General features: G+C 27.9%; 2 protein-coding genes across 3 annotated transcripts; both read left to right on the top strand.

The window, feature by feature from the left end:
* Positions 1-203: 203 nt before the first annotated feature.
* On the top strand, positions 204-4,239 carry LOC130675772 (glycerophosphodiester phosphodiesterase 1). The gene is made up of 5 exons (XM_057481613.1): positions 204-308; positions 1,881-2,056; positions 2,613-2,814; positions 3,707-3,936; positions 4,098-4,239. The coding sequence occupies exons 1-5, from the start codon at positions 204-206 to the stop codon at positions 4,237-4,239; spliced, it is 855 nt and encodes a 284-aa protein (XP_057337596.1).
* A 958-nt stretch (positions 4,240-5,197) lies between these two features.
* LOC130675369 (putative uncharacterized protein DDB_G0277255) lies at positions 5,198-12,101 on the top strand. Of its 2 annotated transcripts, XM_057480997.1 has the most exons (4): positions 5,206-5,797; positions 6,003-6,288; positions 7,268-11,343; positions 11,736-12,101. In XM_057480997.1, the coding sequence occupies exons 3-4, from the start codon at positions 7,290-7,292 to the stop codon at positions 11,753-11,755; spliced, it is 4,074 nt and encodes a 1,357-aa protein (XP_057336980.1). In that variant the 5' UTR covers positions 5,206-5,797; positions 6,003-6,288; positions 7,268-7,289; the 3' UTR covers positions 11,756-12,101. The 2 variants fall into 2 exon arrangements, with proteins under 2 accessions (XP_057336978.1, XP_057336980.1); XM_057480995.1 differs by having other exon boundaries at positions 5,198-5,797; positions 7,268-12,101.
* Positions 12,102-13,705: the final 1,604 nt, after the last annotated feature.

Here is a 13,705-nt window from a genome sequence, read left to right as displayed (position 1 = left end):
ACGTCACTTAACTGCTATTTCCCACCAGACGATGCCAGATGATTTTGCTCAGGAACTTGGAAGGTATCAGCATCAGCCATCAGCAACACTTTACACTAGCACTGAACACTTAACACTTAACTGCACCACAGACACTTTGCACATTTTAAATTTTACAAACACTGCACAATTTAATTAAACAATAACTATGAGCAACAAATGTTATGAATAATTACACGACGCCACTGCAATACTGTTTCAATTCAAACGTAAAGAAGAATCTGGACTATACTGAAGTTGTCGATGATACTGACTGTCGCTATCGAACCGTCAGTTGATAGAAAGCAATCGATTTTGCGATTCATTCGACCACCCCCACTCTTGCAAAAAATTTGAACGTCGAATACAGTGACGCCCAGTAGCGCCAACTTGGCGCGAAATTTCATAATTGAAATTTAATAATTTTATTAAAAATTATTTGTGTCATTAATTATATTAATTAGGGTGCATTCGGAAATGTTCTAGCTCTAGCTCTCGCTATATGACAACACTCAGCTAGAGCTAGAGCTACAGCATTTTCGAATGCACCCTGAGAATATGCAAGTATGGGGATTTTTAAAAATTATTTGCATGAATTTCTTAAAAAATTCTATTCTAACAATTTAGATTTTATGTATTTGAAAATATAAACTGTCAAACATCTTCTGCTTTTAATATCGTGATTATTTTAATTTCAAAAACAAAAATAATAATAAATTTTCTCTGAATAATAAAAACACTTCCCCGAATTTCCCTAGATATTTTAATCTAGTAACAAACGCTCTTTACCAAAACAAAGAAAAATTACCCCAGTGCTCTTTGTGATGTATAAAAAAATTAATCATAACTCCAATTTATGATTCAAAATAATTTTAAGTTTCTTATATTTATTTAAGTATTGATTTTAACAAGTAAATAAATCTAATTAAATTTATTAAAAATAATAAATAAAATAATTTAAAAAATCGTAACCTAACATGAATATAAAATATAAATTTTATATAAATTATGATTAATGTAAACGAAAAATGACATTTCGTTAATTAATGTAGACAATTAAAGAAGATTGTCTATTTATATTAAAGTATTAAGTATTATTAGCAATAATAATTGATGTGAAAAGTAAAAATGTCTGGTCTTTTGAAGACATTATTTGACAGTGCAGCTTTATGGATTTATCTCCAGGCATCTTGGTATATTTTAATCAGTATAATTTATTATTTTACAATTCCATGGATTGTTTGGGGCACATTAATTATTATTATTTTACTGTGGGTATTAAAAAATCCACCGCCTGACAAAAAAATAGTTTATAAAGTATTGGGTGTGGATCCTAGTAATTTTAAAATTAATGACGAAAAATTTACGTTGTTGTCAAACAATCATAATCATAATGATAATAATATAATAAATAATGATGATAAAATAACAAATAACGAATTTTGCATGAGAGTAATTGGCCATCGAGGTGGAGGATATGATTATCCAGAAAACAGTCTATCAGCTTTTAATAATGTAATATATTTTTAATTCTTAATTACTAACTTGCTTATTATTATATCAATTTATTTGTTTATTTATTTAATGAGTGTCAATGTAGCAGACATGAGACATTTTATGAATTTTAAATAAGTAAATAAATGAATTTAAATAACGAAATTCAAATAAATGCGCGTATGGATTTTTCACTGATCTAAAAACTCTTTTTAATTTTTATTCCACTCAGATTTTATTTATTTATTTACTTATTTATTCAAATATTTTAAAAATTACTACTTGTCAGTTACATTAATACTTATTTATTAATTCATTAATTACGTAATTGATTTAATTATTTATTTATTCATTTTTCTTAATTTTAGTGTAAAGCTAAAAGTTGCAATGCTGTGGAAATTGACTTGATGCGGACAAAAGATAACATTCCTATTATATTTCATGATGAAACCATTGAAAGACTTACCGGTAAAATTGGTAGTATTAAAGATATGACTTGGGATGAATTAAAAGAATTAGATATAAGTTATAATCATCCACTCAGGTAATTTATTTTTTCAATTAATATTAATAAAAGTATTTTTCCAATTCAAATTTTAAGCCATTTCCCATTTTTGTGAATTTTATTTGACAGATGTTACCATAAAAGTATCGACTATACAAATAAATATGAGTATTATCATCATATTGGATTATATTTAGTGTAGAATTTAAATATATATATAATATATATTTAAACATATATAAAATATATATATTTTTATTAAATTTTAACTTAAATTTTTTGAATGTAATAAATTATCTAATATTTTATTCATTTAACTTTTTCGATAATCAATTTAATTAATTATGCAAAAGTCAAATTAAAAAGATATATATTTACAATTATGTCATTATTTACATTAAAATTTATCTATTTATTTTTACGAGATAATATTTTATAAATAGATGTATCACAATGAATTATTATTTTGTTATTAGTGATAGTGATTTTTAATTCGTAATGAGAGTAAACATTAAAGGGCAAGAGGTCTCACATTAACATTACAAGCTTTTGATTAAAATGAATAAACAAATTAATGCGTATTATTAATTTCCAGAGAAACTTTCAAAGGTACTGAGAGAATATTATTATTCAACGAAGCAATAGAACAATGTTTGAACAACGATCTCAATATATTAATCGATATAAAAGATTCAAATTTAGACTTTGTTCAAATAATAATTGACGCCTATAAAAAATATCCAAAGTTATATGAAAAAGCTTTCATAACAAGTTATTTTCCCGTTACTATTTATATGGTAATTATATTTATTGTGGGTGTGCGAATTATTCGTAAGTTTTCAAATAATTCGAAACTTTTCGAGTAATTCGTAAATTCGCGAACTATTAAAAAATTTAAGAATAATTTCTAAATTTTCTTTTGAACGACTTGAAATTGTAATATTTTTTTCAATAATTCAAATTTTTCTCAGAAATAAATAGATCTGGTCCGCCCGCCATTTACCCGGGAAAATTGAAATTCATAATTAAATTATTAGAAAAAAAGTTAATTCCAATAAAAAAAAATGTATGAATTATCAAGTGTGCTAATTAGGAGCACTGTCTAAGAATATCCTTAACAAATATATAAATGTATAATATACTATCTGTCTGCAGTAAATGTGCGTGTGTAAACGTGCGTGCATGTAGCATAATAAAATTGATTTTTATTAATATTTCTTATTAATTAACAATTGTCATTTTTCTTTATTCATATTAATACTAGTTATAAAGATTATTCATAATCATACATTAAGATTCGCTTACTTGAATTTCACTTTAATCGAAACATTTGATAATTCATATATTGTTTTTTATTGGTAATTAACTTTTTTTCAAATAATTTAATTATGAATTTTAATTTTCCCGGGTATATGGGGGCGCCCCAGTGCACCGGAACGGGGGGTCCGAACATACCATAGGAAAAAATTATTTTGGGTCTTGAAAAACTGAGCTCATTAAATAAAAATTGAATATTTGAAAGCTAATCAGAATTTTCTCGATTCGAATCGAGTAATTTGAAAATTTATAGATAAAATGAAAACTTTTAGATCATTTTAAAACTGACGAACAATTTGAAAATTTTCGCACATCCCTAATATTTATTTTAATATCATTTAAAATTTAAAATAAACATTTTATTTTTTCTAGATAAGAAGACGTGATCCACGAATAATAACATGTTTAGCATTTGAACCAAAAGTATTTTCACAAATGGCCAATGACAGTTCAAAAGAACATGGTCTAATACGCACAAAAAATCCACTTAAAAATTTATCTATTTTTTTACTTGACATTTTACACGAATGGGCATTAATGCGTTTCACTTATTTCGTTCTCGGCATCTCATGTGTTCTTCTACACAAAGATATAATTAGTCCGTACGTAAAAAAAAATAATTACATCCTTTACAATTAAATACTATTAATTAAATTGATATAATAAATCAAGTACTTTAAATTAAATAATTTAATGAACGAATGAACGGATGAATGAATGTTCAAGTAATTGGAGATTAAATAACAATTAATCAATGTTACAGGCACATAATTGAAGAATGGAAGACCCGAGGAGTAAGAGTACTAGCGTGGCCTATTAATTTGCCATCCGAAAAAATTCATTATACGAAAACACTTAAAATAACTTATCTTACTGATACTTTATTAACTGAAAAGATTACATAATTATTTTTTATTTATAATTATGTAAAGCAGCTCCGCCATTAGCTTTTTTTTATCCATAAGTTTTTTTCCACACATTATTATTATTATCATATATATATACACTGTAAAAAATTAACGGAGTGAATGCAGAGTAAATGCAGAACTTGGAGTAAAATTCACTTCTAAAAAGTTATTTTCCTATGAAAACTTTGAATCGGAGTGAATGCGGACTCAAATAAAATCCAGTTCACTCCAAGAGTGATTTTTTTTCCAACTCCGGAACTCCGAGTGACAAAGCGAAGGATTTAAATAAAAATGATTCTGAAGTTAACAGATAATTAACAATTTCCGGATTTTTTTCTACAAATCAATTACAAAAAAATGAAAACTAAAAATATGCACATGTATAAAATTTAAAAAACTACAGGTGCAATTTTTTAAAATATTTTTTTTGTAATTTTTCGTTTTGAAAAAATTAAAAAATTGTAAGACGTCGACTAACTTCAGTATCATGAATTAAATCCATGATCACTCCGATTTTTTACAGCGTATATATTATATATAATTAATATATAAGCGCACATTTAGTGTTAACAGTATTAAGAGTACCTTCAGTATAAATTTTGTTTTTAATTTTAATTTTTTACAAAAGTATTTTGTATCATTTTATTATATAATCATCTAGTCTAATAATTTATTAACAAATTTATTTCAAACGAATGCTTTAAAAAATATATATTATTCGCTCTATAAAAAAATATATATAGATATTTATTTTAACTATATTTGTACATTTTATAAGTAATAATTAATTGTACAAGCAATAATTGAGGACAAATTTATAAAACAAAACGTATTAAAAATTTTAAGGACGTACTAATAAAAAATTATGTAATTAATAAAACATTAATTACTAATTATTTAAATTAAGATTGAGGACAAATATTAAATATATAAGATAATAAGATTACCAGTATAAGTAATAAGAATTACAGAACAATAAATATTTCTTTTTTTTTTATATATTTCTAAGTACGCGTAGGATTTATCAAAGTACTGATCAGCGGATGATCATGTTACAAATTTACCCGCTACACCCACAACTTATTATATATTAAGAAAATGTGCTTTGGTGTTGTTTCTACATATGCATGCATGTAAGTAAAATAAATAAAAAATAATGTGTTGAGTTGTGTTGATAATATGACGTAAAGACATAAGACTGCATGTCAGACAGTACAGTAGTTAGTTCTGGTTAGTTCTCCACCAGCACCAGCACCAGCACTGGGTTCAGTAAGTTAAGTCTTTACTCCATTGGATTTTCTATCCTCAGTTCTCAGTTCTCAGTCTTCAGTGTTGCGTTTTCAGTCCAGTGTCTTTCCGTCCTCCAACTAAAGAGGTTACGTTTCTATACATTTTTACCAACAACGTATATTTATATACACATATGTCTATAGATATACTTGGATTATATTATTATTACAATATATATATATATGTATATATATTTTTGTGTTCAATACGTCATTAGAGCAACAATATATCAAACAAACCAACAATCGTCACTGAAAAACAATAAGTGAGTAGTTGATTTATCAATGAATTTATTTATACAAATCTATATATTTTATATATATTTGTATTTGTATACCCGAGTATTCTAGTGATGACAATCGATATGAATGATAATTTAATTTACAAATCTCCGAGTTCTTGCTGGTTTTTAAAAATTTTTTTCAGCTTTTATTCTACTTGACTAAAGTTTTTTCTTTTTTTGTATTTAGGTTGTGATTATTTTTATATACTGGGTGGATGATATATATAACATACATATGTGACGAGGAAGGAGGATGTTGGATGAGTTTTTAATGAGTTTGTACTCCACTACCTGTATCATGTCAAGTAATTCTCTGAAATAAAGTGTGGAAATAAAATTTAAAATGAGAGTATCTGTAGCCCGGAGGATTGTTGAAAATTTTTTTTTTTCGAGGTCACTTTCAAACATACCAACACCAAACACATGAATGACAACTCAAGGCCATTCGTTTTTTAAATTTGTTATTACATATTGTAAGTTATACATACATATCTATATATATATACTTTTATGTCTCACTTATTATATATTATATTTCTTTGTAAATAGACACTTTATTACTACATATTTATTGACATAGTTAATTATTATTTTATTTTTAGTTCTTTAGATATTTTTGTCTTTTATTTCTTTTTAAATTCATAACGAGGCATTAATGTCATTCATGATTTCTCTTTTTTTTTTTTGGAGTACATATATATTTATAGATTTTATGTTACTGGAATATATTTATATATTTTTAAAATTTATATACTTATGGTATTGAATTATTATGAGCACCATAATATTTAAATTAAATAAACAAACTGCTTTTTTTTATGATCCTGAAGTTAACAGACAATTAGGAATTTTCTGATTTTTTTTTATCGATTCAATTTCAAAAAATACAAAAAAAAAATGCACATGTAGAAAATTAAAAAAACTACAGGTGCAATTTTTTCCAATATTTTTTTTTTCATAATTTATTGTTTAAAAAAGAACTCAAAAATTATTGGAGGTCGGCTAACTTCAGTATCACCTTTTTTTTTCTAAAATTAATGAAAAAAAAAATATGCATGTGTAGGAAATTTAAAAAGCTACAAGTGCATTTTTTTTTATTTATCATTTCTTAAAAATTCAAAAATTAATAGACGTCGGCTAACGAGAATGACTTTTTTAAAATTTAAAAATTAGATAATAATTTTAAGATCCGTAGTAATGATAAAATTTTATTACATTGTCGAAAATTGATACCATCATTGTTTTGATAATAAATCTTATGAAAAAAAAAAAGTAAATCTATTGATAAGAAAAAATGACAAATTTAGCTTATCATCTAAAAAGTAAAAATAACTGATAAAAAAAAAGTGAGACTGTTATGAGAAATATTTAGGAAGTAAAATAATTTTGATTGGGTTTATTAGAATTGACTTGTTTATAAAATATTTAAAAACATGTATTGTTTTTTTACAGAATAAAATAACAATAATTATAAATGGAAAAGTGGCGATGTAGAGGAAAAAGTACCGGAGCTAAAGTAAAAGTAACGGAAGAAAATGGAAGTACGGAAAAGCCGTCAAGCGAATCGCCACCGGAAAAAAAGAAAGAAAAAAAGTGGACATTTGCTGGGTTACTCAAACGTAAATCAAAACAAACAACTTCATCGGAGCAATCAAACTCATTGTTATCTTTGACGCCGAACCCAAGTATTTATTACACAGAACAAGTGAAGAATGTTAAGGCAAATCCATCATCTAAAACAAACAATAAATCTTATGGTGATAAATACTGCGTAGAGACTAGTGGCGTTCCCGGTAATGTTACAAAGAAACATGAATTAACAGATTCAATGATTTTATCAAACGCTCCATCAGCAGCAGCAGCATCAGCAGTAGCAGTATCACCACAAGCGGCAACAATACAGTCACGCAACAGTGAAAGTTCAGATACGGGTAGTAAATACAACCGTAGAAATCGTCTGAAGGCACGCATACAAGCCAAACGTGATCGTTATTACGGTGACAGCAGTACCGATGATGAACACAGCCATTATAAATCTAGTAATAATAGTAACAGTAATAGTTTTATTAATTATACGAATTCAAATTTAAATCCAAATTCAAATTCAAATTCAAACGCAAATTCTAATGTTAATGTTAATGCTAATAATTCATTAATGAGAATCCAAAGTGAAGATAGTATTTATCATCATAATAATTATCATCGTAGATTAATTGAGGCAAATAAAAAAACACGTGGAGCTCGTACTGTAAGATATATGAAACGATTTTATCGTGACGACACCATTGATGATTATGATGCCGATTGTGATGTTAAAATTCATCCAATTTATCATAATTTATCACCTGTATTAAAAAGTCATAGTAATAATTATAATTATAATCATAATTACAATAGTAATAATAATAATAATAAAAATAAGGCTGATACGCTACCGTCAACAAATAATTTATGGACAACGAATAATAATTCATTGTTAAAACCGCCATACTATCAAGCATTTTGTAGTGAGCAGAATCTCGTGCACGTGTATCCGAATGATTATAATTATAATAGTAATAAGTATCAGAGTGACAATTTACACGGCTTAAATGACAATGAAGTATTTAACGACAAGTACGCTCGGCCACAGCCACACGAAAGTAAACTAACTGCTGTGACGAGTAACTGTAATAAATCACGTGGGATTAATTGTCATGTAGGCAACAAAAGTCCTCTGGCAGTATCAGTATCAGCAGCAGTACCAGCGTCTGCTTCTGCATCGTCCTCAGTATCACCTGCATCTGCATCTGCATTGGCACCACAACCGCCACCGCGATCGACATCACGTCCTGTTTCACGGTTGCACCAAACTACCAGACACTCGCAGCACTCGGATTTAGATATTTTTACGGAAACAAACTCATGCACCAGCGGCAATCAGCAATTGTTGAACTGTGGAAATAATAATAACGTTAATTATAATTCACTTGATCGTATTTACTCGTCACCGCGACGTAATCACCGGTGTTGTAATCGCAAAGTTATAAGACACCCAATAAGTGAACCGTTTTTGTTGTATAAAAATGATAATATTGTTATCAGTAAGAGGAATAAAGAAATCAGTGAAGATAAAATGCCAGAGGATCCGATAGTGCCTAAAATAAAGAAAAAGGTGATACCGAAAATGAAGGGAAGCTTTAAGAGTATTTATGATCAGCCGTTGGAGAAACGGCGACACTCGAAAAATTTAGAGGAAGCGTTAATTGAATTAGAGACGATTTACAATAGTTTACATTTAAATGAAGACGAGGATCTGCTCGATCGTGCCGAGCAGCGCAGTATGGAAGAATACAGGGATAAAGTTGCTGTTACTTTAGCAGCAAAGGCAGCAGGTATAGGCGGATCAATAAAAAGTTCATTGGACACGTCCTCGTCGTCTTCACCGTCCCCGTCTCCGTCCGCGGCCTCGTCCTACGAGTTAAATTTATGGCGTAATGTGAATTTCGATCGTCACGACAACTACTGTGGTAGCAGCCATAATAATAATCATAGTCATAATACTAATAATAATAATAACAATAATAATAATAATAATGATGATGATGATGAACCAAAACTTAAAGACGATATGGCATACAGACGAATGCATCAGCCAGAACGATCGTCTTCAGTGGATCCGAGTCAGAGTTCACTGTCAAGAGTCAGTTACTTAGCAGCATCGCCATGTTTGTTGTCATACAGAGACAGGGAATTTGATAATAATTATTTGCTAGGTGATTATGTTAATAGTAGTAGTAATTGTAGTAACGATAAACCAAAGAATCAACGACGCGGTACACCGGATTTGACTCGGGATGACGTTGTCTATCGCAATATAACACATGCAAATAACATGCTGAGAGTTATCGAACCACAGCCACCATTCGGGATACCGCTTGGACCAGTAACAGCAGCTGCTGAAAGTGATTATTTGCATGTCGAGCCAAAAATTAAACACACGCGCTCGTCGCTGTATATACCAAAAATTGAGCCGGACATTGTAACTGATGATTTGGCGTTTCGTAATTTACGTAAAGACACTGGTGGGAAAAATAAGTTTGCTAATTCAATGAGTAACGTTAATTTTGTGCCGACTAGAGAGTCATTGAGTAGAAATATTGTTATTGGCAGCGGCGAATTCAAAAAGAAACGGGCAGTACGGTCACTTTCTGCTGACTTGTACGGAATTATTGATAAAAGCAATGATGATCATCATGCTTGGTACAGGGAATTTGCTAAATTAAACCGTCCGAGATTACTGCAGTCAAATGGATCACTAATTAATATTAATTATGATAATAATGATAATGATTGTAAAGGTGGGGGAGGTACTAGTAGTGCTGGTAATAATAATGAGCGTAATTTTGATTTAGATATCAATGGAAATCGTCCAAAGAGTTTGTGTCAGGCCAAGATCCAAGTCTGCGTACCGCAAGATGATGATGGAAAATTTTCAAGAAGACAATCATGTGAAAGAGAGTTTATGGATATGGAAAATTATCAAACGTTTGATGATAAAAAATCGGGTTTTTCATCCCCGTATTACGGCAGTGAAAGTTTTGATGTTGATGTTGATGTTGTTGATGGGGGAGCTGGTGATGGTGGTGGAAATGTTGATACAAATGAAAAAGTAATTGAACCGTTTAGTGATCAAGAATTATCCGAGTATAAACAACTTTGTCGTAATTTAGAGAGTTTAATAAAAAAAACATCGGAGAAGGTCAAAAAAAGTGTGGAGGAAGCAAAGAGCAATGCGATGTTGTTGGGGTCAAACAGAAATTCTCTTTCTGAATTCATCGAGTGGGAAGAGCTTTTGGGCGAAGATGAAAGAATAGTAAAGATGAACAAAAAGGTGACTAAAGATGAACAACAAGGAGAAGAAAAAGATGTAGAAGGTGAAGAAGGAAAAGGAAAAGAAGTGAAGGAGAAAAATGAGGTAGTGGAGGAGGTGGAAAAAATAGCAAAGGAAAATGACACAAAGTCCGAGTATAAAGAACCCGATCAACTGTTAAAATTAAACATTGACGATGAAACGAGGACAGAAGTGATCGATACGGAAGCTTCTTGTGAGTTGTATAAATCAAACAAAGAGTCACAAGAGTCCGTTGTTAACTCAGTGCCATCAAACGACGCTCAAGATAATAGAAACCCTGATGATTATGATAACACTCCCGTTGATTATCATGCCCGTAATAATGCTGTTGATTGTCACGATGATAAACAACTAAACGAAGAATTTAATTTGGATAAACAAGTGCCTTATTTATCATGTGATCCTACCGAGCTCAATGATGATAATAATTTTGATAATGATTTTCAAAGTATTTTTGATTTTTATAGCCGTGAAAAAACTAGTGCGACTGCAGCTGGACAGCTTGGTGATGATAACAAAGATCAGGAATTTGAGTCTATAGTCAATTCATCAGCGGATCTTGATCCTAATCCTAGTTATCCTGCTCCTGATTGTCATGGCGTTGAAGAAGATGTTAAAAAAACTCATAGCGAAGGTGAGAAAAGTGGAAATTCGGGCGTTATGACCCAAGCACTTATGCAACCGATATTTAATGTTTGCTTTACTACTAACTGCTTCTCGACGTACTCTATTGCCTTGTGGTCCCTGTGTCTAACACTTCTGATAGCAATAATAGCTGCACTGTGAATTTGAATGTACATTTTTTTTAAATTCTCTGTTTAATTGCATTTTCACTTCTCACTTGTTTGGTTTTTTTCTACACGTCAATTAAATTTGTTTTGTGTTCTATAATTTATCAGTTAAAAAATTTGGTAATTAAAATAACGAAATAGATGTTCAGTAATTGTGTGCACGATGAATAAAAATATGAATTGTTACAGTACTATATTAAATTTGATATTTTATTTGTGTATAAATATGTCGCAGGTCGAGAAACTACACAATGATGATTTGTAGGGGAACGTAAATATATATGTGAAACAACGGGTGTATTTTATGTCGAATTTTTTTACAACGGACTGTTGGAATTACTTTACTATTATTGTTATTCCGTGAATATTTAACAAATTAATTAATTGTTTATATTTAAAAAAGTTTAATATTTCTGTATATTTTTATTTATAAATAATTTTATTTTTTTATGAATAATTGTAATTATATATCTTACCTGGATAATTTTATTTATTTATTATAAATTTTTTGGTTAAATTTGTGATAGTTATTTATTTACAAATATGTTAATTAATAATATTTATGTATGTTGAAATAAATAAATAAATAAAATAAAAATGATATTGAGTTTTTAAACTTTTTTTTTTAATATAAAAAACATCTTAGACGTATTTCTAACATTAGTTAAACAAATATTGATAATAATTATTATTTTAATTAATTAATTAATTGCGTAATTGTAAAACTAAATCACGATACTTAAATTACGGACTATATAAATATATATTTAATATTTAATCGTCAATAAAATTTTAAGTTTTAAGATATTTAAAGTTTTACGAGTTTGAGATAAACAAAAGTTAAGGAGAGAATAAATGAAGAGAGAATTTGTGAACGTGAAGGAGACAAAGAAAGGTGAAGAAGCTGGAGAAGAAGTTTAAGAGGAAGGAAGAGGAGGATAAAATGGCCAACTAAAAATGAGAGAAAAAAATATTTAATGTGTAAGCGATGACCACAAATCGACGCGACGTCAATTTTAATCTCACTCACAACACTCGAAAATTCCAAGTATCAATACCACGCAATTATTAATGCTAACAGATAATAAAAAATAAAAAAATTTCAAATGATAGCTCACTGTCATCTAAATCACTCTATACAATCGTTATTCATATATATATTTATATAAAATCATTTATCATTAAGAAATAAATAAATCCATTCAATAAAACCATAAAAAAACTCACAAAAGTATAAAATAATTTTTAATAAGAAATTTTTAATTTTTTTTTCTTTTTTTTTTTTTATAAAAAAAAGGAGGAAATTTTAGAAAAAATGTTTTTTTATGGACTGATAATTTACGGCATAAAAACTTTTTTTTACTTATTTTGTTTTCTTATTCTTTTTTTTTATGTACAGCGATATATATCGTTTTGATCTACATATATGTACATATACATATAGGTAACAATCGATGTCAAAGTAAGCTGACAATAGCAATTTGCGCGAATTATAAATAATAATTATTTATTTTTTATACAAATATTCAAGTATTTGACAATTGTTATTTTTTTTTTTAATTATTATCAGTAAGAATTATTATTAATTATTAATTATTGTTATTATATTTGACATCGATTGTTTTTCACAAACTGCCCATTATTGATTAAATCAATAATCATAATAATTACGATTATCATCACCATATCAGAGCATCAGGCAGAATAAAAGTTACATTTTTAAACGTAATAATGACATAATAATAATAATAATCATTAATTAATTATAGTTAATATTTAAATTTAAATATCGAAAAAATTACCCCGGCAATTACGTACAAATATCACTTGCCTACACATTATTATTATTAATAATTATCAATTAATTATTATTATTATTATTATTATTATTATTATTATTTAATAAACTAGTAATTATATTATATCCTAATTAAATTACAGTAATATTTAAATATCTACATATAATTTTAATTTTTAATAAATGAAATTAAAATTAAATTTTTTCATTTTTATTTTTTTTGATTCGATACTTAATAATATTTATTAATTATTAATAATTATAATAATAGTATTGATTAGAGAATGATGATGTTATGTATAATGGAGATTCGATGAATCGTACACGTTTATTGCGCTTATTAATATTGCCACAGTTTTAAATGGACAAATAAACGACAATAATCGTTACTAAGTATTTATTTTTTT

The sequence above is a fragment of the Microplitis mediator genome, chromosome 10, assembly GCF_029852145.1.
Source record: "Microplitis mediator isolate UGA2020A chromosome 10, iyMicMedi2.1, whole genome shotgun sequence".
NCBI lineage: Eukaryota > Metazoa > Arthropoda > Insecta > Hymenoptera > Braconidae > Microplitis > Microplitis mediator.
The sequence above is the reverse complement of the archived record's forward strand: the minus strand, read 5'-3'. Positions and strand labels throughout refer to the sequence as shown.

Excerpts from the sequence above, each read along its gene's own strand:
- LOC130675772 (XM_057481613.1), top strand. The coding sequence starts at position 204 with ATGAATAATTACACGACGCCACTGCAATACTGTTTCAATTCAAACGTA. Across the intron at positions 2,057-2,612 it reads AGTTATAATCATCCACTCAG|AGAAACTTTCAAAGGTACTG; the intron begins GTAATTTATTTT and ends ATTAATTTCCAG. Across the intron at positions 2,815-3,706 it reads TTCCCGTTACTATTTATATG|ATAAGAAGACGTGATCCACG; the intron begins GTAATTATATTT and ends TATTTTTTCTAG.
- LOC130675369 (XM_057480995.1), top strand. The coding sequence starts at position 7,290 with ATGGAAAAGTGGCGATGTAGAGGAAAAAGTACCGGAGCTAAAGTAAAA.